General features: G+C 43.7%; 1 protein-coding gene across 6 annotated transcripts in view; it reads left to right on the top strand.

Moving 5' to 3' along the window:
• Positions 1 to 13,866, top strand: part of LOC133933093 (RNA-binding Raly-like protein) — a 74,326-nt gene extending 60,460 nt beyond the window's left edge. For 3 of the 6 annotated variants that reach the window (XM_062380051.1, XM_062380050.1, XM_062380054.1), the window contains 7 exons: positions 2,490 to 2,565; positions 3,516 to 3,563; positions 4,691 to 4,872; positions 8,625 to 8,741; positions 9,947 to 10,116; positions 11,681 to 11,719; positions 12,948 to 13,866. In XM_062380051.1, the coding sequence (XP_062236035.1) occupies positions 2,490 to 2,565; positions 3,516 to 3,563; positions 4,691 to 4,872; positions 8,625 to 8,741; positions 9,947 to 10,116; positions 11,681 to 11,713 (626 nt within the window). In that variant the 3' untranslated portion in view covers positions 11,714 to 11,719; positions 12,948 to 13,866. Of the gene's footprint in view, positions 1 to 2,489; positions 2,566 to 3,515; positions 3,564 to 4,690; positions 4,873 to 8,624; positions 8,742 to 9,946; positions 10,117 to 11,498; positions 11,583 to 11,680; positions 11,720 to 12,947 lie in introns of all 6 variants that reach the window. The other 3 variants (XR_009912019.1, XM_062380052.1, XM_062380053.1) reach the window with 3 other exon arrangements.
• Positions 13,867 to 23,919: the final 10,053 nt, after the last annotated feature.

Below are 23,919 nucleotides of genomic sequence, written 5' to 3'. Positions count from 1 at the left end.
TTTACACCAACAAAGAGGTGAACTTGGAAAGATTTCTTAAATAACTCTGCGGCTCATCAAGATTCATCTGAAGTTTTTAAACAGTCTTGAGCTTTTTGTTATCAGTTATATGTTTTCTTGGTTTCTGTCGGCTAATTAAAGGCACGACCCTCCTGCCTCTCTGTTAACCTTCGGGTTAATGAGCGTCACGTTAAATCCCAACATGCTCCGTCATGTGTGCAGACACTGATCGCTTGGTCATGCAGCTGTGCATAAAAAGTCTGTGTTTTAGCATGTCTAAGTAGCTGGTGTACAAACAGACCAGGGTTTAATCCTATTTCTCATAAGAGCAGCCTCAGGGAGAAGGAGACAGGAGTTTGCCAGCAGCTTATTTTCACCCTGGTGCGATTCCACTCCGGGGGATTGGGGCGCTTCGCTTGTTTGGTGCTGGAGGTGCCGGGAGGATGCATGAATTAGTTAAGCATATGTGTATCGCTGGAAGGGATGAAATGATAGTTAAAATATGGCTCCATGCAAAAGAGAAAGTCCCTTTAAGGTGATCTATGTACCTCTGAGGCTCTTATTCAGAGTGAGTCCACAACACTGCGGAGGTTTGGGTTTATTCTTTCAAGGGCATCGTGTTGATGGATGTATTTGTTCTCACACTCTCTCCGGTTGGTTATGAAATGACCTTTTCCGGGGCCTTCACTTCTAAACAATGTGAAGATGCTTTCAAAAGGTTGTTTGGTATAAAAGAAAATAATTTTTTTTGAAGAAAATGATTGGTCCCAATACGCAGTTCTTTCAAATTAATTTATACATATTTTTGGAAAATATTGTCTACTACTTCAGCTGATTTTGAAAAGAAAATCTTTTCCCTCAGGGTCAACTAATGTTTTATTTTTTAATAAAAAGGGACAGCACATACATTTAGTCAATATATTTCAATTCACTGACTTTTGTGGATCTGCAATAAAGTGTAATGGGTTCTTCCCTGAATCACACCATATCTTTCCACCCAGTTTATTAGTAATCCATACAGTCGTTTTGGAGGAGTGGAGGTTCGGCGGAGGGTATAGTAGGGATGCTACTTTTAGCTCCGACCCTCAGATGAAGTTCTCTGGCGCTTTCCTTTCCTTGAAGTCAACGTAGCCTCACGTGTGCATCATCAAGTTTCTGGAGCTTCTTCTGACCCACTGGCTCGTCTCCCAGTCGGCACTCAGACCGTGAACCACAAGGACCTTGCAGCACCCTTGGCAGTGCAGAGATAGCGAACGGAAAGATTCTGCATTGCTCAATCACACAACTGTGCGCCAGATTTCATCTAGTTTTAAACACAAAGAACGAGCTGCTGCCTATAAATCAAAGCCTTCCTGAAGCCCGGCTTTTGTCTGAGTTTTCCTTTATTTGCTCTTACGTGCTCAAGGATTCTCTCCTGCTACGCGACGAGAATTCAATTTTGTAATCTTCCCAGTGCACGGCGTAGCGAGGTCTCCAGTTGTGCCTCCGAAAATTGGCTCTCGCGTTGCACCTCGACATTAGCGAGCATGTCCTCCAGTGCTGCAGCTTTGTGTGCTGCATATTTAAGTGTCGCAATGAAAAGGTGGAAATAGCTCAGCGCTTCAGGAGCTGTTTTACGCCCGTTTATTATGAAGTGGTACTTTTATGCCGCCTTCTGTTCAAGCGTCGCTCTGAGCTGTGTGGAGTAGCATCACTAGTACTAGCTCTGCGTGAGGGTTTCTCAAGGTGGTTGGCTTCCATTGACACAGTTCCTGGGTTTTGAATTATTGCAGGTTGCACTGCAGTGTGGAAAGCCTCAGTCTGGAATACGGCCTGTTCAGTAGAGAATGTTTATGAACGGGAAACAAATTATTGTGCTTTAATTGAACTCCCTATTTAGCATTAATTAGCAGTGTTTCTCTGAATAATTAATCAGAACACTTTGGAACATATGAGCGGATCTGTAACTACTGTAAACTATTGTATAACTGAACCTGTAGTTACTACAGGTTCAGACTTTATAGATATTTTCTTCTACTACAGTGTAGTAGATGAAAATACCCATAAAGTCGGTTGTGAAAGATTCATTAACTGTTGATGAATGTTCAGACATCACAATGACTTGGAGGTTCATTCTTTTAGAATATAGAAATTTGATTAAGTATGTGTAATAATACATTAAGCAACTAAATAGCTAATGAATATCTTTCAAATTTATCACAACTGGATAATAATATCACGTAGGAAAACACAGATACCAATATATCACTCTCATCGGCCAATGTTTACTAACTGGCAGATAAATCAGTCATCAGCAGTATAACTATATGATCGCACAATTATATATTAGGTTTTATCTCATTAATTAATGGTTTATATACTGCTCATAAACGCTTAATGTGGGGGGGGGGTGTTAAAGAATGACTCAGGAGTGATTTATCTGACTGTGTGTGTGTTTGTGTGTGTGTGTGTGTGTGTGTGTGTGTGTGTGTGTGTTTGTTCTCTTGCAGACATAAACATGGCAGGCGAGCCCAAGCCCTACCGGCCCAAGCCCGGCAATAAGCGGCCGCTCTCAGCCGTGTACAGGTGAGACCCGTCCCACTCACCACTTCCTCCTCACAGCTCCCGTCCTCCGCCCTCTGTCCTCCTGCGGCAGCCGCTGACGTACACGTGGAGTAATATTTAGAGATTTTTACTGCGCTCCACATCTTCCACAGCCTTGACTGGAGATCGTGGGTCACAGGCCTGTGGAGCTCAGTGGAGAGGTCCTTGTTACAAGCGTCATTAAGCTTCACCCTGATTCCTTCGGCCCGGGCACATCTCCTGATCGCCCACAGATGAAAGCATCAAAGCCCAATGTGACACTTTCCTCTTCACTAATAGTTTGTCCACTGGAAAAGTTTATATGCTCACCAATTTACTATTTACTGTTAATTATTGTTGTTTCCCTCTGAGTCAAGGTTTTTCTACTAATTAATTTTTTTGTGCAGTATGTTATCATAAAGCCTAATTTGCATGTTATAGCTGCAGCTGAAAACAGCCAGGATGTAATATGGTAATTATGAAGCAGGAAGAGCAGAAGCAAAAAACCAACACCACACTTCTCCAAATTGGCAAAACTGATGCATTAATACTAATTCAAATTCCTGTGAGAGTAGCAACATTTCAAAACAGCTCCTTCTTCTCTCTCCTCCTCTTCTCGACAGTTTTATTCCTCCCTCTGAATTCTAAATGACCTACCATCCTGAGCGTGTGCCGAACATTGATTTTCCTCTCCGGGGTCGGAGTTCGTTTCCCCCCCGACTGTAGTTTTCCACCTCTGAAACTTTACTCCTTCTTTGTTGATCTGTGGTCTTTGCCTGACTCAGGCTCGCTGCTGCACCTGCCGTGAGCTTTAGGCTAAAACCACAGGGTGTCCAATTGATCTAGAGCAGCTTGAGCTTGATCCCCTGAAAGATCCAAAATGGCTCCTCTTTATACAACCTTTCTTATCTCTGCCTCACCTTCCTCTCTCTCTATCTCTCTCTCTCTTACAGTGGCTATGAGTTTGACTACGAGTACTACAGGGATGATTTCTACAACAGGTACGTACCATTCACATCATGGCAACAAGTCTGGGACCGAACAAGGGAACTATTTTGGGGCCAGAAGGTTCCTGTGGTTTCTATTTCTAGTTTGACCAATCACGTGTGAGCAGGCTTTGGTTGCCTGCAGGTAAACAGTGTGTGTGGAGAGCAATACATGCAGAATATAGCTAAAATTACATATTTGGAAAATAAATTTGACTTGATGTGGTCCATGTCCCATCCACTAACATGAAGGAGACAGGGTTTATACTGCAGCCAGCCACCAGGGGGTGATCAAGATGATATGCCTCCACTTTTGGGGAGCCGCCATATTGTCCACCTTTACATACAGAAAAGCCTGTGATGTCCTTAGTACTAATCCACTCAGGAAGATTGTTTAATATTGTGGTACCAGTTGGACAAACAGATAAATATAGGGTTTGATCAATTCCTTATACTTCTGTTGCAGAGTTGTTAGGGTTTTAAAGGTTAAACTCTTTCGATGTTTAGAAATCCAAAGCCTGATATGGCTCCTATGCCTTGTTATGATTCTAAGCTGAAACTGGACAGCACCTATTTGGATGGAGGGCTTTACTTAATGGTCAGTTTCTCTTCAGATTGTGACTCTTCCTCATTAAAAGTCCCCCTTGTCAGATTCAATTTACCTCAGAGGCACCTTTAAATAGTCCGATTGTCAAAATGGCTGAACGCACGAGACAACACGCCGATACAGAGAACGCTGTCTGTTGTCTCCCTCGTTTATCTTCGGGCGATAAGAGTGATTATCTGCAGAGGCATTTTTCTAATTGTCAGACTTGTTGAGAGCCGTGACTGACGTCCACTGTCACAGTCGATGCTGACGCCTTCATCTGACATTCAGCGCCTTCTTCTCTTTATCCTCTTCACTTTGAGAGGATGTGTGAGGGGATTATTGTGCAGGTGAACGTCTACCTATTGTTTTATATGGGCTGAGACAAAGAATCCAAAAGAAATCCATATAGATATGAACGTTGCAATGCAGCGCATGAGGTGAAATAAATAGATAAACTTTGGTTTTCCAAATGCTATATGCCGTGTTATTGGATACAGTAACTTATAAAAACTGTGTGAGTAGTGTAATATCATCGGTGTTTTTATTTCTCCAGGCTTTTCGACTACCATGGCAGAGTGGCGCCCCCACCCAGAGCCGTGATCCCCCTCAAACGCTCCAGGGTGCTCGCTCAATCGTCCCGCCGCGGGAAGACCTCCTTCCCCCTCAAAACATCCTCCACCTCCTCCTCTTCATCCTCCAGACCTCCCACATCCTCCTCCTCCTCCGGGCTCAAACGTACGTACAATATAAGATCCTTCTATGATTTTTTGGTTATTCACTTATTTTGTGACGCAGTCCAATTTCACCAATATGCATTCAGTCCCTTTCAAAAGAGTGAGGGCGGAGAGGCTCGGAGAGGAGGAGGAGGCGGCGACGGGATTCAGCTGTGCTACTTACGCCTTAGAGAAAAGCTTTTTTATTCAATCCAGCCGCTCTGAACAAACCGTGCTGAGATGTAGAGGGAGAGAAAAAACAACAAACACAAATACAATCTGAGCGTTCACAGCAGCGCTCCCTCAGCAAACAGCTCGGGGATCCGTCTGGATCTCATTCGGTCGTCTGATTAGCTGGAGATGTTTTATAACGTCCTAAATGTAATTAACGTGGGATTGGGGGCATCTATGTGGAGCCCTGGTCAGCCTCTCCCCTCGTAGCCGCCCGTGTAATTGGTGACAGTGTTTGTTCATTGCTGCCCGTCTCGGCCGGTGTTATCAGCGCCAGCAGCTTGGTAAGGTCTGTCAGGAGAACCCGCTCGCATTTAGGATTTTAGCGAAGGGGGAAATCAGTCCATCTCGTTCCTCTTTTTTGGACAGAGTCACCGAATCCTCTGTCGTGTGTCTGAGCCACGCTGCCGTACGTCGGGAGACTCATTTGCTTCTGCCAGGACCATGAAAAATCACCGCCGGCAGTCCCAGATAGATTGGAAGGGAGAATACGGTTAGCTTGTCCAACAGGGTGGGTCAGTGTGGGCAGGGTGGAGGACTCGTGTATGAGTCACATCTCACTCGAGGGGAAATAAAGAATCTGCTGTCAGACGGATGGATCATGAGGATGAGGTTGACTTTGAGCTATTGTTTCTGTTGAAGAAAGATAAATTTCACTTAATAGTTTTTAATAAACTCAACGGCTGCACTGAGAATCCAAACACACACACATACATACACACACAATCTCAGAGGAATTTACAATGATTGACACTCATTTCCGGGACCACAACGTCTATCTTAACATGGTTTATATAGGAATTCAAAGTCAAGCAATTTACAGTTTATTTATATTAAGCTTGGATTTAAACAGATTTAGTCTTAACATAAGTCCCATACACTAAATCTTAGATTCATATGACGTGATATCAAACACAAATATAAGATAAACATTAAAATGGTAAAATAATCCAGTTTCCATTCATTCCGTGATAAGATTTCTCCCGAACATACTGTTAATACCTCCGAGCTGGGAGCTCGTCATCATCTATTTCGGGTCTGAGTTACATCAGCCTCACTAACTCTTTGTCCAGTTTAATCTTCATAGACCAGTGATTCAGGAGATCCACCCTCAGTATCCCCCAGATAAACATTTCTGCAGTTCATCACCAGTTCCCTTAAATTAGATCCGTTTCTCATTCCCTAAATCTTCCCTAATGCTGATTAAATAACAATGTCGTTTTTTTCCTTCTTGCCCGTTTCCTTTAACCCGAGTCGTCCCTCGATGCCGTGTTGATGACATGCCGTTCGGATTAGGACGTGTTCTCTTTTCTCTCTGAGCTTACGAGACTGATAGCACAAAGGGGGGAAAAGGCCTGGAGGCGCCAATAAATTAAAAAACTGTTCCACACTTTCTTATCTTCAAACGGCAACTAGTAAGCTGCCCACCGCGAGCTGAGATAGCGTTGGAATAAGGAATCAAGTGTGTACACGAGCGTGTGTGGAAGTTCCCCGTGCGCACGGACGCAGGTGATCCCGAGGAGGAGATGGAGACAGGTGGAGATACCGGTGTTTATCCTCTGTTTTCTCCTTGTTGCCGCAGCACAAAGGTGCATTTTGTGCGTCTCTGGAGCTTCAGGGCTTGACGGCTGCTTCACGAGAAAAACATGAGACGAGTACTTTGGATTTTCCACACGCACGCTCTGCATGGGTATCGCCCTCCGTGTGGCCCTCTCTCTAAAATCCTGCTGCTTTTCAAAGAAGTAACTGCACCACCTTGAATCCTACCTAAGCAGCACTCGGGTTCTTTGTCAGCCTGAATTCTACTGAAAGATTAAAAAACGTCCTGTTGGGAAATCCAGTTAAGTGCAGACTAATACGTCACACGTTCCTCTCATGCACTGACATCTGCTCAGAGTGGAGATGTTTATGTTTTATGCATCACTTTAGCTCGAACATAGCAGTGCACAGACATGTGGGCGTGTGTGTGTGGGGGGGGGGGGGGGGGGGGCTCCGCATTGTGATGTTGTGTGGGTGTAGATGTACACAGAGACACTTTAGTTAAAGAGCTGCATGCTGATATGACGTTTTGATTTCCGTGTGTGTCTCCTGCAGCTGGTTCTTCTGGCTGCAACTTTACATGAAGTCGTGGGTTTGTTTACCGAGCGCTCATCCACCTGCTCGCCGGCCCTGACGGAGCCTGATAGGTGTCAAAGAGAATTTTATGTTCCCGTCTCAACTCTTGCTGTCTCTTTTTCCACCCCTCTGCTTTAAAAAGACACATCTCAGCTTCCGAGGGTTAAGGAATAAGATTATTTTATTACTTCAGGGTCCGGATTCTTTAATCTGCTCGGCTCAAGCTGCTGAGGAAAAGCATCCTCTCAGCAAACCGTGAGATTCGGCCTGATTGAATTAACGGCGGCTTCCTTTTTGAAATTTCCAGCAGATGTTCTTTGCATGGGACATATCGAGGATCAAAGGGAAACTCTGACATGATTTGGTTTTTCTTCATTTTCCCCCCCAAAAAAACTCAGACGTGCATTGTGGAGTGAACACGGAGACCAAAGCGAAGCGGGAAGAGGGAAAAGCAATAATTCATGAGGCGGTAAACAGAAGCTGTGGGAGGGCAAGTTGTGCCCCGTGTTCCTCATGTGGTTCTGTTAGTGAGGCAATGATCAGCCACAAAATAAAGTGTGAAAGCAACACAGTGGAGTGAGTTCATTTAAATTCATCAAAATTAGCCTGAAACTAAACCGCTTTTAATAATAAGAAAACAGTTTAAAATGAAATCGAGAATTCCTGCTGCAGGTTATTTAGATTTCAGAGAAAACACAAAACAAAGCTGAGGTTCAAAAAAGTGCATGAGCTGCTATTGATCTGCTCTTCAGTCTGTTCAGCTTCTACAGACATTTGTACGTCCTTTTGTCATAACCTACCCGTTGTGTCTTCCTCCTATTGGTCCGAAAGTCTAAACTATCCATACAAAACTGTTTGGAAAGATATTAAACCTAAGTAATGTTGATTTAAATCTGGAAAGCACATTTTATATTCCTGTATTTCCTGTTATTCACTGATAAGATACAGAGGAACTTACTATCACTGGATGAATCTACGCTGTGTGAGACTCGAGCACTGCCCCAGTTTCTGCTGCAGTTCCCTCCTACGGGGAACAGTAAGAGCTAAGTGTCTATGTAATAATATCATATTACTTTCTCTCTCTCAGTTTTGGCTTCTCGTGCCAACTGAAGGATATTGGCACCATTGTGCAGAACATGAGCTGCGCGGTGCCGGGTGGTGGGCGTAAGCCTGGTACTAATCCTCAAATTGAAAACAGCGGGTCCACAGTTTCAGCTCGGTGACTTTGCAGTTGGCCGGACTGAGATGTTGTTCCCAGAGGAAAGAGAGATGATTTGATATCCAAAATTAAAAACCAAGCGTATTAACAGAAGACAGCGTGCAGTCGGTAATCAACCGCGTGAGGCGGCATCATTAGAGCTAAATGAAAAACTAACCAAGCTATGAATGAAGACGTTGTGTTTCTGTTTCTTTTTTCTCGGGCCTCAGCAGTGAAGACGGACCAGCTTCAGACCATCAAGCGGGAGCTGACTCAGATTAAGATGAAGATCGACTCCTTACTCGGACGTCTGGAGAAGATTGAGAAGCAGCAGAGAGCCGAGTGTGGTGAGGAGCAGGATCACGGCAGGAGGGGGAGGAAAGAGAAATAAAGGGGGGAAAGCACGGCGACCACTGAGGGAGGGAAATTAAGATCTCAACGCCGGCTATAAGTCTTTGTGACATTGTGAGAGATAAGAGCAGCAGAGCTCTCCATCATATCAGGGAGCAGGCGTCAACACCATGCTGACTCAGTTTATAGCAGAGGTCTTTATAGACGCCCTGCACCACAGGACGGGCTCCGACTGCAGCTCACTGTGAAGGTCACGAGGAAATTGTGTAAAAAAAAGAGTGTGTGTTGTAAATTATCCAAATGCATGTTTGCACTGTTTATTAAAAACATTTTCTTCTGTGACTCCAAAAGCAACAAAAATAACAAAAACAGAAAAATCACAGTCTTCGTGCAAACTTCTGTGGGGTTTGTTAGAAGTGAGAATAAATTCAAGAGCAGATAAAAGAGAAGGTGAAAACTCCAGTTGACATGTGAAGGCTTGAGAAAATATATTTTCTTTCAAATGGTTCAATAAAGAAGAAGATTCATTCAAAGAAAGGCGGCAGACACCATGATTGATCATATATTCACACAACTATAGATGTATTCAATAAAAGGTACACACCCTTCGCCAACCCCCCCCCCCCCCCCCCCCCCTTCAAATCCCCTACTGTAATATTGAATATATACACAGCTAATGTTCAGCTGGTCCATTTGCTGTTTCGCTCCACTGGTCACATCAGTCTGAGTTGCACGGGATGAACACGTGCTTCACTTTATCTGTGTGATCACACCTGAGTAGTTTCCTCTTAGTGATGTTTGATCCACTCGATTTAACACTGGGTGGAAGTCCAGAAATATTAAAACGTGCTTCAGCCAGTGTCTACGCCGGCTTCATTTAATCATGTAGCTAATCAGGTTGAAGGGAACGTGATAAAGAGAGGCTCCTGGTTGTGTTCACGCTCCTAAAGCTTCAGTGAAATATCAGAATCTGCGTGTTTGTAAGAACGACGGCTGAAAACTGTATCAGGAAATATCTAGAAAGTCGATTTTCTGTTGTTGAGGTCAAACTGATGGTGTCCAGTTGAGTGTAAGCAGCAGCAGGAGAATCCTTTATGTGTCTGAAAACAGCAGCCGATTCAACTCTGCAGCTTCTATAGGAAGAAAAACCGATACTGATCTCTGTGTCACGCTGACTTCACTCTCTGTGTCTCCCTCAAAGAGTCTCAGAGAAAGTACGAGGACAACTGCGACTCCCTGCACGAGGAGTCGGTGTCGGAGGCGGCGGAGAACTCCGGGGAGGAGGCCGGGGACGGGGAGCTGGACGTGGAGGCGGGAGAGATGACCGATGGAGGTGAGGACGACTACGACGAGGAGGGCAGCCACCATCTGGTAAGAGAAAGGGCTGACGGGGCGCTGACAGGGAGGGAGAGAGAGAGAGAGGCACTTTGGGGAGCTCTCCAGTGGGCAGAGAGGCTTTGCTCTCTGAAAGTTAATTTTCCAGAATTATTCATGGCCACAGATCTGAGAGAGCAGGGCTTCACATAAGTGAATGGCGAGGGCGCCCGGACTGACAGTTTCTCCCTGACGACCCCGGCTCAGACGGCGGAAACATGGCTCTTCACGAGCCCACACACAGTCACGGGGCTCGCACACGTACACACACACAGTCACAGGGCTCGCACACGTACACACTCACGGGCTGGAATTAAAGCCAAGGGCTTAAGACACATAGTACAGGGGTTTTAGACGAGAGCTGCATGGACAGCTGTGGAGCTGACCGTGAAATGGTGCCTGTAGAACGGGGAAGAGGAGGTTTTTATTTTTATTTCTCTTTCTCAAATAATAAGTAATTTGTTTATTTTGCTTGACAAACTGTCTAAGATTCTTAAAATGACATGAAGTGTCACAGGTTTTAACTTTATAATTATTTAAAAGAGAAAATGTTCCGTCAGCCAACAAACTCGATTTTTAGAATTAATATTTTTGGACAACACACAGATTTGCTGATTCAAGATAGATACTGGCTGTGGAAGATTGTTGTTTGCATGAGATTGTCTCCATCCATCTATATAAAAACTACAAGCACTCATTCTTTCTGCAGCAGAAAGCAAAGACGTCATTGGGACGTCATCACATTTAGTAAACTGTAGAGAATGTGCATATCTCAGAAAGTAAAGAATGTCAGTAGTTCACAGATATTGTGTTCATCTTTCTATATTTACATTTATTTCTGCAGCGTCAGACTAACACACTGATGGCTGCTCAGACGGGCTTGAAAGCATTTTGTTATTCATACAAAATAGACGCTGAATGATAAAATGAGACTCAGTGCTTTGTGTTACTTTGAGACATCAGACACAAAATGGTGTATTATTGTAGTTTTCAGCTGTGAAATGGGCGAGAAAATGTGATTGGATTTAAAAAAGGACTGGGACCATTTTGGCAGCATTTTCTGTTTTGTGCTTTTATATTATAAAACAATAAGATGTAGATGAGGATTATCATATACATATAAATGTTCAAATTTAAGTATTTTTCACACTAATAACTGTTATATGGATCTTGAGTTTTAGAAATCCTCAACACCAACTTATACAGGGAGTCAAGTTGCTTTATTTTCCAACTCTCAACCTGTGTTCCAGCTGTGGCCATGTTTCTGACCAGGCCTCCTTCTGTCATGTTATATTTATTGGTCGTTACCCAGTATGGATGGGTTAGCTGTCCTGGATGAAAGCTCTGTGTCCTCGCTCACAGCAGAGATTATTTTTCAGAGACAGGGTGGATGGACTTAATTGTTTCCTGAAGGTCACATTGATCATCGACCGTGATAATGTACAACCAACCCTGTTCCACAGGTTAGTGCGGCTGCTGTTGCCGAAGCGTGTGACCTTTTAGAGAAGATGAACGAGAACCTGCGAGGTCATGTCAAATCCTCTCTTCTGTTCTCTTTCAGATAGAAAACCACGTATCGGATATTGACAACTGAGATCAGGTAAGAGCTTTGATTCAAGCGTCTGTTAGGTAATCTGAGAGGTTGTCCTGCAGCACAAGGTCCTGGAGGCTCTCTCTTCTCTAAACATCCCTTAATCATCTGCTCAGTCACGAGCTCCATGACATTTGGAAGACCAGCTCCAGTGAAGGGCAGCTAATGCCGGATTCGACAGAGGAAACATTAATGGTGTTTCAATGGGCCAGAGCTGCCCATAAACAACCTTCATCTAATTGAATTGTGTAGACAGGGGGGGGTGTGAAGGCCCGAGGTAGAAAGTTCCCTGCCTCTCAGGGTAATGATGCAGCCACATCATCAGTTAGCTCACCGCTGGCTGGCTTTACATAGCGGGGGGGCTTGACTGTGGTTATGAGTTGGAGACGGTGGATTTCTGCTGCAGCTGGATGAGCAAAGAGAAACTCGGTTCAGACCATTAATCGAGTTATTTAGATGTTTTTTTTTTACATTTTAGCTTTCATCATCTTTTCAGGGAGCTGTTCGTTTAATTTAATTAAAGTTAATAATTTAAAGGTCGAGGGGGCGAGATTTAGGTGAAAGGGATCTATTGGCAGAAATGTAATATAAAGTAATCCAATACGATAATAAAAATATGATAATGTTAAGCTTCTGGTACGATACATCAACATTTCCCATCTGACAAATTTTCTATCATCCAGAAATATAATTTGTATTATTTTCCTTTGACATCTGTTGATAAAACTGCTGTAAAGTTTCTTATAGTTGGAATTCTAGTTCAATTGTTCACAGTAAATACCAAAGGTTGTCCATCACCTGTCCATCCATCCAGGCGTCAGGTGGTTTACTCTCCTCTACAGGCTGCACATCTATTTCCCATCCCCACACGTCTGCCTCTTGCAAAGCTCTCAGCAGATTCGCTAAACCTCTGCGGCACATAGATTTAAAAATGTGAAAATCTCCCTCGGGGGTTGTGTTGAATACATCAATGTTTTGCCCGGAGGCCGAACCTAGGGCAGAAACTCACATTGAGCTGAACCTCATGTCCAGAAGGATTAGAGAGGCAGGCGGCTCCCTCTTCCATCGAATATCTGACCTTCCCTGGATGTTTCCGGGGCCTATTCAGAACGGACAAGCTCTTAAAACTCAACTTACTCCGCATCAGATTTCCAGCTTGATAAACAGACACCATGTTTGAGGAGGAGACACGAGCCTGATGTGTGTCTAAGTCCGCTTTCTGTTTTTGTCACTCCAGGGTGAGGACGCGGACGCGATATTAGAATTTCATCACCACCTTCTAAGAGACTGGAAAAGGATCTCTGAAGGAATCAAGACACCCATTCTGGACTGTGAGTTGTGTGTTCGAGAGAAGTTCGGATCACATTTAAGATGCCACGACTGTGCAGCACAAACCGAGTGTGATCTGCTCTCTGTAGAAAATGTATTCAAGATCCATTTTAATGCGTCGGCCCCGAAGTCGACCCTCCTGGATATTCTGTGCAACTCCCATTTCATTGCAAGAGGCTGCAAATATGATGCGATAATCATGTTCCTGAAAAAAAATAAAACAACTGAAGGAAATAAAAGGGACTTACTTATTGACTTGTGTTGCAAGAGGGAGACGTTGACGTTGTTGCTTTTCTTAAATGTGTTTGCGATGTAATTTTACTTTGTTACCAAGGATTTTCTGTTCTAGCTCAGAAATCGGATGAATAAATAACAAAGAGAACAACGTGAGGCAGCGATGTGATGTTCAGACAAACTAAAAGCTTTAGTTCGGATTTTATCTCAATAGTTGTGAGCATGACTTTTCCTGCTTTATCCATTTATCACACAAATGCCCTGCGGGGCCGCTCCATCATATACTCCGACTCCTGCCAAGTTTTCAAAAGCAGACAGGGCCTCCTGTGGTAGAACGCCAGCCCTGGCACAGGCCTCCTGCCACGGAGCATCGCGCTGCTCAGCCTGTGCATCCCAACATGGATCTTCCTCCTCATACTCCTCATACTCCTCATCCTCCTCATCCTCCTCATACTCCTCATCCCTCCTTCTCCGGTATTGATTCTGTCTCATGTAGGTGAGGGAGCGAGGTAAGGTTTTAGATAATGCTGGACCACGTGACGCTTTGACCTTGTTTACTGAAAATATGCGTTCATGATTCCCACTGTTTCAAAAAGCTGTAATGTGCGTTGAAATGAGACGATACAAAACACAAGATGTCCGTAAAAGTCAATATTATGGTCGAGTGCAAACCGTGAGCAGATGTAGCTGAACTGGCCACTGGCGCCGGAGGATTTACTGTTTACCAACATCAATGGTTCGATATCTGCCAGCTCATATTTGGCAGAAGCGCTCGCTGCCACGTGCAGCTGCTAACATATAAAGATTTCATGAGCGGCTTGAGCTGCAGCTGAGCAATTACAATTAACATGATTATAAGTAAATAGCTGCAAATTGAATTATGTCACTGGTGATTGGGCGCCAGCGTTTTCTACTGTTAATTATTCACATCATGTTTGCTCCATCCCCCCCCCCCCTTTCCCCCCCACACTAAGATGTGGCCGTTAGCAGTCGGATGATGTTTTACTGTACTTGAGCCAACTTCATGTTAAAAACCTCATTAATGTAAAAGCTTTCCGGACGCTGTTAAACACGTTGCACTTGAGTTCTAGAGGATTTAAATGAACAAAAGTTGTTGGCTGTTGCTCAGTTGTTCTCTCAGGTGCAGTTTCAACCTTGTGTCTCTTTCTTAATTGGACTACAACATTTGCATTTTTTAAAACACTTAAATAACTTAAGATTTCATGTTTTATTTGTTGTGTATTTTCTGGGCATTTAGACGAGCTTACACATGCAAATTCCCAATTAATAATATCGTTGCTGATGTGACTTAGAGGAATCTTTTGGGAACAGGCTATAAATGATAAAAACAAATATTGTGTATTGCTCCAGATACAAACTTCCTTGTTTCCTTTAAGAAATTCAGCTGAAGAAACTGTATATTTGTGTACGTTTCTATTTACCACTGTTATTGGAGGATAAACAGCTAGTGGCGATAACTTTCCTCCCGTCCCATCTCTTACTGGTTCTGTCCTCACCCACCACATCCTCCCGATGAGTTAGTTCATGGGAATCTGTTTAGTAGCCTCATAGATTCTATGGAGCAGTAAGACACCTGTAAACGAGCCGCACCCCCCCCCCCCTCCTCCTTCTCCTCCTCCTCCTCCTCCTCCTCCTCCTCCTCAGCGAGCTCCTGAAGGAAAGTGGAGTAATTTCACTCTGACTGTCGATAGCAGAACGAAAACCTTTCCCTCCCGACACACCGAGTGCCCTCTAGTCGAGCAGAGCGCTGTGGATTTACCTCCACAGGGTTTTAAGCGTCTGCCCCTGAGACTTATGACCACGACGCTGCAGCCAAGTTAAATAAATCTCACGTGTTGTGTTTGAAAACTGGCATTTGACATGTTTAACGGCTTCTCATCGAGACGGTTCATCTGGACAATCTGCACATTTCCTCTGTGGACATTTAGTATTTAACCTTGAGTCGTAGAAAATGGCTCCCCTGAAAACTGTTATGGTGGTTTTGTGGTAATGTCTTTTTAACACCTGAAACAAAACCTCATTCAATCCATTGTGAGTTGTATTATTTGCACGAAAGCGGTGAAAATAGAAACCATATCACCGGGGAGGGTTGATAAGAAAATGTTTCAAATCCTTACATTCTGAAGGAAAAGTGACGTTGCACAATTTCATAAACTCACAAAGTCAACACACAGCTGCGCTGCCCCCCCCCCCCCCCCCCCCCCCCCCCCTCCATACCACAAAATTGATATAACTCCTCTTTCACAATAAGTGTCTGGTGAATGATGATCCCTATTCAGCACTTTTTTTTCACCAGGAAACACGACTAAGGGAAATGGCTCTGCTTCATGTTTATGTTTATTTGCTGGTAGTTATTTGATGAACTGTGCAGTGATGTGTCAAACATTTTTGCAAAAATATGTATTAAAAAAAACACCATTGCTTTTAATTGTTGTAATTTTTCTCTGGCTCACGTTTAGTTCTCCGTGTGTAAATAATCCTCGTGTTGATTCCAAACACCGATACACTAAAAAGAGAGGTTTTAAAAACAGAGCTGAAATGATATACTGACAGTTTGTTGGAATTCTTGTGGGTTTGAAGCGAATTCGTGGGACTTGACATGTAACTGACAACTGTTGTATAGAAATGTACATTTTTTTTGTAAAGATATTTTTATCAAGAGGCATGTTTACCGTAACTTTGTATTTTCAGTTCATGTATAAAAAAAGATAAAATAACGGTATATTCCCAAACTGTTGTGAGGCTAGAAAAAGTCAACGTCGTAGAAACTTATTTGTGTTCTTATGAGTCACTGAGATGTTTGTGTCATATAATATGTTTCAACACTTTATTTTACAAATAAACATGAATTGGAGGACGAAGGAACCCGCTCAGACTTTATTGTAAATAAGACTTGATAATTACTTTCAGATGGTTTGTCATCATTAAGGACGTGCCACTTAAAAAATCCATTCTCTCCTTTCATTCCCATCTCCCCTCGATGCAGGCGGCTCACTTAATCCTGAGATATAAAGTTGACTATGCCGTGCTTGTCACCACACTGACACTTCAACAAGTTGTGCCGAGCGGTGTTTGAAAACACGTCAAATTAACGTCAGTCAGCAGAAAACTGGAAACCACAACATCCGCTCGTCACCTTGTTTTTCACTCGTGGCTCCAGTCACAGTGACGGCAAGTGAATATCGCTGGAAGCCTCTTTTTTTTTTTTACAAATGCCTAACGACCATCAAGTTTATTAGATTATTCTAACTTTATGATAAAAAGGAGGCACCAGACCTGCACTGAACTCCGGACATGTTCCTGGAGTTATCCGGAGGGTCTGCATGAGAGAACACAAACGTCCGAACCAGTTGCTCCAGACGTTCTCCCGATCTTTTCCTGACAGCCAACTCGTTAAAAAAGTGAGAATGAAGAGGAATAAAAGCAAATAAAGACGATTTCAGACATATGAATTAGTTACGGATGTATTCTGGAGTTTGTTTTTCACATATGAAGAAGAAACAGGAGATTCCCCGGGTCAGACTCGTTAACAACAAAAGAAAAATTGTCCGGGACATTCAGGCGAGGGGTGGAACAACATGACGTTCCCACGCCCACTCGCTCACGTTGGGTTCTCCAGACACTCGGCCTCACTCTGACTCTTTACCAGGGGCCTGACAGGAAAAGCTCTGTGGAGCAACTTGGACATTTGTGTTCCATCCCTCTGGATCAGTTCATGAAATTGTCCGAAGCTCAATGCGTGTCAGCTTAATATCCAACGCCGGGGAAGCTTAAAGCATCAGCTCCTGACATTAAAGCTAATCAATGCTAATAAAAGGGTATTTGGCTTCGCTTCAGGCAGCCCGAGCTCTTCAGGGCGGTCTCGTGTTTTATTACTTCCTTGTTAGACGACAACATTAACGTCCTTGAAAGGCTTCGTCGTGTCACTCTCAGTTAGCGACTCGGCAAAGGAAGGTGGGCAGCAACAGATGGCACATTCGAAGCCCGCCATTTATCCACGGTGCAAGGTAACGCAGTGAGGTTAATGAGGGCCAGCGTCACCGCTACACCCAATTAACCCGCTGTATCAAGTCCCCACCCCCACCCCCCTACCACCGGCGGCGGGCACGACGGTGCACAGCTGTTCCCGTTTAACCTACGTACAAGGAAACTTTCTCACCGCTGCTTAATGCACCGGAGTTTTCTCACTTCCACAGAAACCACTGAAACTTCTACAGGGAAATAAAAATGGGCGATGACGCTCGGCCGCGGAATCAGAGTGACCGCATGTGTTTTTAATTCCTCCGGAGCCGTCGAGCTTCTGCAATATGGAACTATTTGACTTTCACAGCTGTGGCTATGAAAACAGATTAAATTATCAGCGCTGTGCTGCTGCTGCCGGACGCTGCATTGATTTGGAAACGCTGGGAATGTGCATATATCTTTAATTTAAACATATTTATCCTCACCCTGTTTGGCTCACATCAACTCGGCTGACAGTTTGAATTCACTGATTCTAACTCCTCCAGTCGGGGACTAAATGATCAGCTCAGTTTCAATGTCACTGTTTGTTTGTGCAGAGATTTGCATCTTTAAATCATCTCAGCAGCGGCCACCTCATGCGCCAGTGGCAAAGAGAATAACTAAAATATTGACTGTGTATATTTTCTCAGTTATTTCCATAAATACAAAATGTATATAAAGAAAAATATCATTTTGTTTTCCTCTTCAAGTTGCTGAATGAGAGGAAGATCCTGTGCTTTATCACACATATTCATTCCCAGCGCTCGCCGCACAGACCTTAATTAACATTTATATTATATTAGCTCAGGGGTGCATGAGGAGCATATTTTAGAGGTTTGATTTGAAAAAAAGAAACACAAATTCAAATTTGCACATGTTGCCAATAATCCCAGCATCCTGATTCTCCTCCCTGCAGGCGCCCTAATGAAATAAAGCAGAGTTTACGGGGGCGGTGAAGGATGAGGAGCCTCGGTGTCATCAGGTGCGATGGGGCCAACATCAGACTTTAGCTCGTAACGGTGGAGAAAGGATAGAGAGAGGATTCGAACGTCCCGAATGGTGTCATCACATCCATCACTGGGTAATTTAAGGCTGAAAACGCGTGGCGCTGATGTATTTGGGAGTTGGGCCGGAGAGTGGGTTGAATCACAAAGGTTGAGCCCGTTAGATCTCCGTCAGACGAGGACGACCGCCAGGTGTGTGTGTGTGTGTGTGTGCGTGTGTGTGTGTGTGTGTGTGTGTGTGTGTGTGTGTGTGTGTGTGTGTGTGTGTGTGTGTGTGAGACGTTTGGATTTGCAGCCTCAGCAAAGAGGAAATGTCACAACTGGAAATCACAGAAAAAAAGCTGAAAGTTTGTTGTTGCTTATGCAGAAACTGGAAGAGAGCAGAGGTTTAAAAAAGGACATAGAATATTAGGTTTATTTAGGTTTGTAGATATATGGATTATTTAAAATCTGGTTTATGTAGTTTACTAAGAGTTCTTGTTATATGAGTTTTTCCCTCTGTATGTTGTTCAATCTGTCTCATGCTTCAAAATAAGAGCCCTGCCTTGAAAAGGATTGTTTCTGTAACTAAATCACTTCAGAAACTCGACAGAGCTTTGAAATGTCAGTATCGAGCGTCCCATCCCTAATCTGGTCCTGTTCCATAACTTTAAGCTTCTGGTTCGATACCTCAACATTTCCCATCTGGCAACACTGAGCCACACTGAATGAAAACTGTTGGCTGTTATCAAACAAAATAAAGTGCTTGGTTTTCTCGATTGAATCTAATTTGCAGCATGGAGAAAAACAACTTTTATAATCCCGATGTTGTTCTAGCTACTTTGAGTACTAACTCTTGTGTGTTATCTGGCAAGTGTGTCGTTTAAATAGTGATTATAAAACAAAAGATTTTACGTAGAGATCCCCATTGTGTCTAATCGTGATAACATCACACAACACAGATTACTGCGGCTTTAACAAAACAGAATCCAAGTATAGATTCTGTTACAGCAGTCAATCACTTAGTGGAATTATTAGGATGTAAAGCAACCTGAAGCAGAAACAGGACTGAAGGTATCAGCCTGTACAGAGGAGGAGGATGTGACTGAAGGAAACAGGAGGAATCTGTGAGTGCAGACTTATCCCTTCAGTTCTGCACTAACTGCTCTGAATCAATAAACCCACAGGAGAAGTTCTCCATCACATTCAGGCTTCGTCGTGACTCCGTGTTTCTGAGGTTTCCACGCGTCAGGGAGTCAGTGAGGGGGGAGACAGACAGGGGGAGATAAAGGGGGGGGGGGGAGTTTTTGAATGATCCCATTCGAAGCAGCAAGGGTTCTGCTGCACGACCCCCCCCGACACACTGTATCACCAGCCTGATAGCTCCCAACGAAGGCGATGGCGCTCCTAATGGAAATACGTTGTTATGCATCTGAATGGGGAAATGAGAGCACAGTGCCGAGAACTGTCACATAATCATAACGAGCGGTAAATGTGTAGAAAACCAATCCTTCAGGTTTGGTGACTGAATCCTCTTCACCGCCAATTACACTCTGGAGAGGCCGCGGTCCATTCATGCACAGATGCACATTATTGTCATTTGAGTCCCTGGCTGTCGTAATTATCATTTACACCGTGACATTAGAACAACGTGAGAGGGAACATGGTGCTAGTAGAGGGAGGGATGACTCCAGGCTTCAGAATACTGGGTATTTGTACACAGACTAAAAGGGATGTGAAGTTGTTGAGGTTAAAATACTGAATTCAAAATTCTGTTCAAGAAGAATTTGTTGTCGGTGAAGGTATCGAACAAACTCAGGTAAAGAACTAAAACCTTGAAAGGGAACTAAGGTTCAGTTTTTCAGTGAATGTTCTTATTGACTGTTCAGAGAAGAGAAAACGAATAGATCTGCGTTCTGTTTGAACCCGATGCCATTTTTCTCATCACATATTTCACTCTGCGCATTTTCAAAAGTGCAGAACTCACAGACCCAGTGATTGTACAGTCTGGTCTCCGCTGCCAGCAGAAGCCGTACACAGGCCGGTGATGGATTCATGGCTGTGGTGAACCGGTCGTGAATGCTCATCACAATTTTCCCGACTTTTTGTGCTAAGAAAAGGGAAAATGAAAATGAATTTTCCTTGATCCATTCCAGCCTCATTCCGAGGCCAAATTGACTATTGATCCTCGTCCCTTTGTCTATTAAGGGAGAGCCTTGCATGCCAGAATCGGTCACCGGCGTGACGCCCGACCACATCTCACCACTGATTGATTCTGTGCGCGCTGTGGCCAGTCGGGCTAAACCAAGGCTGATGGGAGAGGGGATGAGGATGATTGTCTGAGGTTGCTGTCGGACGATGCACATGATCAGTGGAGCAGGAATCCAGCGTCTCAGGCTCGCCCTCATACCCACACTCCCTGTGTTCCTGCCCATCAGCGGGAGAGGAAATGGATACAGGGAGGAAGGTTATTCTATTCACCCATTTGGAGGGACTTGATGCAATCAATACTGGCAGAGTGGGATGATGAAGCGGCGGCGGAGGCAGAGCAAGGACTGAGGCTGTGGTATTGTGTGAGGGGGCAGAAGAAAGGGAAGCTCCCCACTGTGACCTACTGGGAGAACAACAGGCGGGTTGATTGCTTTTTTCCTCTTAAAGAGTTTTCAGCTGTGCCTCGTGGCCGTCGCTGGTTCGAATCACAGACTTTCCAGAAAGATTTCACTCATATTTCTTTGTGTTTTAATGTTAGACGGTGTGACAGGACTCCTCCAGCATTACAATTCACAAATATGAAATCCTTATTAATGCTAATGAGCAGAAATCTAATCTCATCCAGAAACGTGGTTGGTATTTTATTAATCATCCAGATACAGACGCATGAAATGGAATGGGCTCATGTGTGTATTTAATAAACGATAATAACTTCAAATCTCATCTCCCTCTTTAAACGTGATTTTCTTTTCATGGATTAACGCAACACAACGCCATTAAAAATAAATCCCAAAAGGTGCCGGGGTTAACCAACATGTGCGTGACCCCTCGCAGGTTCCAAATCAAAGTGGTTTCAACGAATGGTGGAGCTCTGAAGAACTCTGTGTTTCTCTTGCTCCGTGTTCTGCAGCAGGTCGAACAAAGACGTCGCCTGCCGAAGCAAATGGGCTGTTTCTGAAATGTCAAACGAAATGGTGCAACCTTTCGAAAGGTTACACATAACAAGGGAGGCCCTAATGTACAAACCCCAAAGACTGACAGAGGGCGTGGCCCCGACACAAGGTGATGCTCCCCTGGGAACCGATAGAAGGATAATAAAGAAGTCAGGACCGGAGCCAAGCTCAAATTGAGTCGGACGAGGTTTAATCTCGACGACAGTATTAATGTTCCGCAGTACCAATAAATCATAACTTACACCGAGGGCGGCAGCTGAATCTAGATTTTATCCCCACGCATAATTAGATTTCGCCAAACAGCTGCTCAGGGTAATGTGGAGGACGGGATGAGGAGCGAGCTGCTGAGGAGGAGGCGGACGACATGAGACCGACTGGAACACTGGTTTGTTTTGAAGGAGACACGTGAGGCTTTTTCTGTTTTTCCTCTTTCCACTGGTGCGTTTTAAGGTTTTTTATGAATTTGAAATACTGTTATTACTCCTAAAATACAGTGTGCACACGCTTCATTGAATAGTTTTAAACTTGAATCAATCATCCTTTATCCAACAAATGTTTAAAGTTAATTTGAACCACACTTCTGCTGCTCTGAGCAGGAGAATTCAAATCTCTTGTTTTTTGCAGTGTTGCAATACATTGTCTTTTTTATTAAAGATAAGGCTAAACTGTATCACTTCACCTGATCCAGCTGGAAATAACAAATTTGTGTTTTCAGCAGAGTTTGGTTTCCTGAGGAGGAAGGTGGGGATTCAGAGTTTATTTGACTTATGGTCCCTTGGCGGCGGTATGTGCTCCACTGATTCTAGTTTTCTTTGGAATTCTGTTTCTCTAAGTTGCTGCACAAGCCACACAATCCAGATAGAGTTTAAAAAACTGCAAATACCTCCCTGTTAATGCTTTAAGACACAAAATATATCATCACACACTCGCTCCTGCATATTCTGATGATATAACAACCCTTGAGGCAGTTTTTCTTTCTGCTAATGAATAAAACCATCTTTACTACATTTCTGATTTAAGGACTAATGATAAGATTTTTCAAAATGTTTCGTAATGAGGGAATTGCCTCATAAATGTCCCGTTCATGAAGGTATCACAGGAGATTCAGCTTCGTACCTAATCCAGTGTTGTGATTCTACCTATCAACGTGTCGTGTGCTGTTAAAATGCCGTGTTGCAAATCACAGACGTGTCCGCGAGGTCGTTAATGGCATCGCAAAGAATGGAGATGGAACACAGATGGGTTTTCACACAGTTCATTAGAGGGCCTGGTGAAGAACAGCATTGTGTGGAAATACAGTGTGTGTGTGTGTGTCTGTGTGTGAGTCATGGATAAAAACAAATGCTGCGGCTCTGGCGACTGCAGATGGATCTCAGGGCAGCAAAGAGCCTGTTGTGCTTTTATCAGTGGGTGTTTTTCCTCTTAGTGTTGCACATTCGCAGAAGAATTATTAAATAATGAATCATCTCCACTGGAGGAGAGGTACTGTGGTTCTGGACATTATAATTGTGAGTGTTAGAGGCTGAGGCACATGTTTCATGCTCCACAGACCTTAAAACCTGAACATTCTATTGTTGTTCAGAGCATAATGTATTAAAGTGAAAATATGTTTAGTTTTCATTTTCTTCTCAGGGTAGACTAACTACGAGTGTGTTTTGGTTGTAATTTGATGGGAATGTGTCCGGATAAAAAGTATGGCAGTAAAAGTTGCCAGTACTTATTACAGTGTAACACACAGGATCTATATCTTTGGAGCTTTGACTCTTAATTGACGCGTCAGATTTTTTTCGCCTGTTTTACCATAATTAACAGTTTTCTACACTGTTTCATTACGTTTTGCTCCTCGTGCTGAAAATCGTACTTCTGAGGAATCACGTCAGTCAATCATCCACGTTTATCCAAGTCACTAGTGTCTGTTGTGTTCGTGGAGAATAACAACGTGATCGTGGCGTCTCCGAGACGAGGAGGAATCACAGAGGAAAGACGTCCCCAAGCAACAAACGCCTGTTTCTAAGCACCAACCTGTGTCCGTGTCGTTGTGAAGAAAAAGCTGTATGACAAGTTTCTGATTCACCCTCGATGTTCTTCATCGTCTTTGTTCTCACACGCAGCAGGAAGCCGTCGTCTTCGGAAAAAAACCCTGCAAAAATGGGCACATGACTTACGCCAGAGAGAACAGACACACAAACAGGAGATGAACACAATGGAGCGTTTAGCAGCTGAAGAGCCAAACGTTCCCCTCAGTAATTAACTGGAGAGAAACAGCAAACAAAAGGGAGATTTGACTCGCATTCGTCAAGGAGCCTCAAAAATCACTTCAACTGAAAAGTACATCAGCTAAATGAGCCTTGTTGAAAGAGTTCTGAATAATCTGTGGAGGCCGGTTTTACATGGAGGATCTTTCCATCCTCACAACATTTTTGGAATCATGAATAAAATAAAAGATTTGAGACATGCATCCATCCCTCCATCTATC

Source organism: Platichthys flesus, chromosome 21 (genome assembly GCF_949316205.1).
Source record: "Platichthys flesus chromosome 21, fPlaFle2.1, whole genome shotgun sequence".
Taxonomy (NCBI): domain Eukaryota; kingdom Metazoa; phylum Chordata; class Actinopteri; order Pleuronectiformes; family Pleuronectidae; genus Platichthys; species Platichthys flesus.
This window is presented reverse-complemented; position numbering and strand designations above follow the sequence as displayed.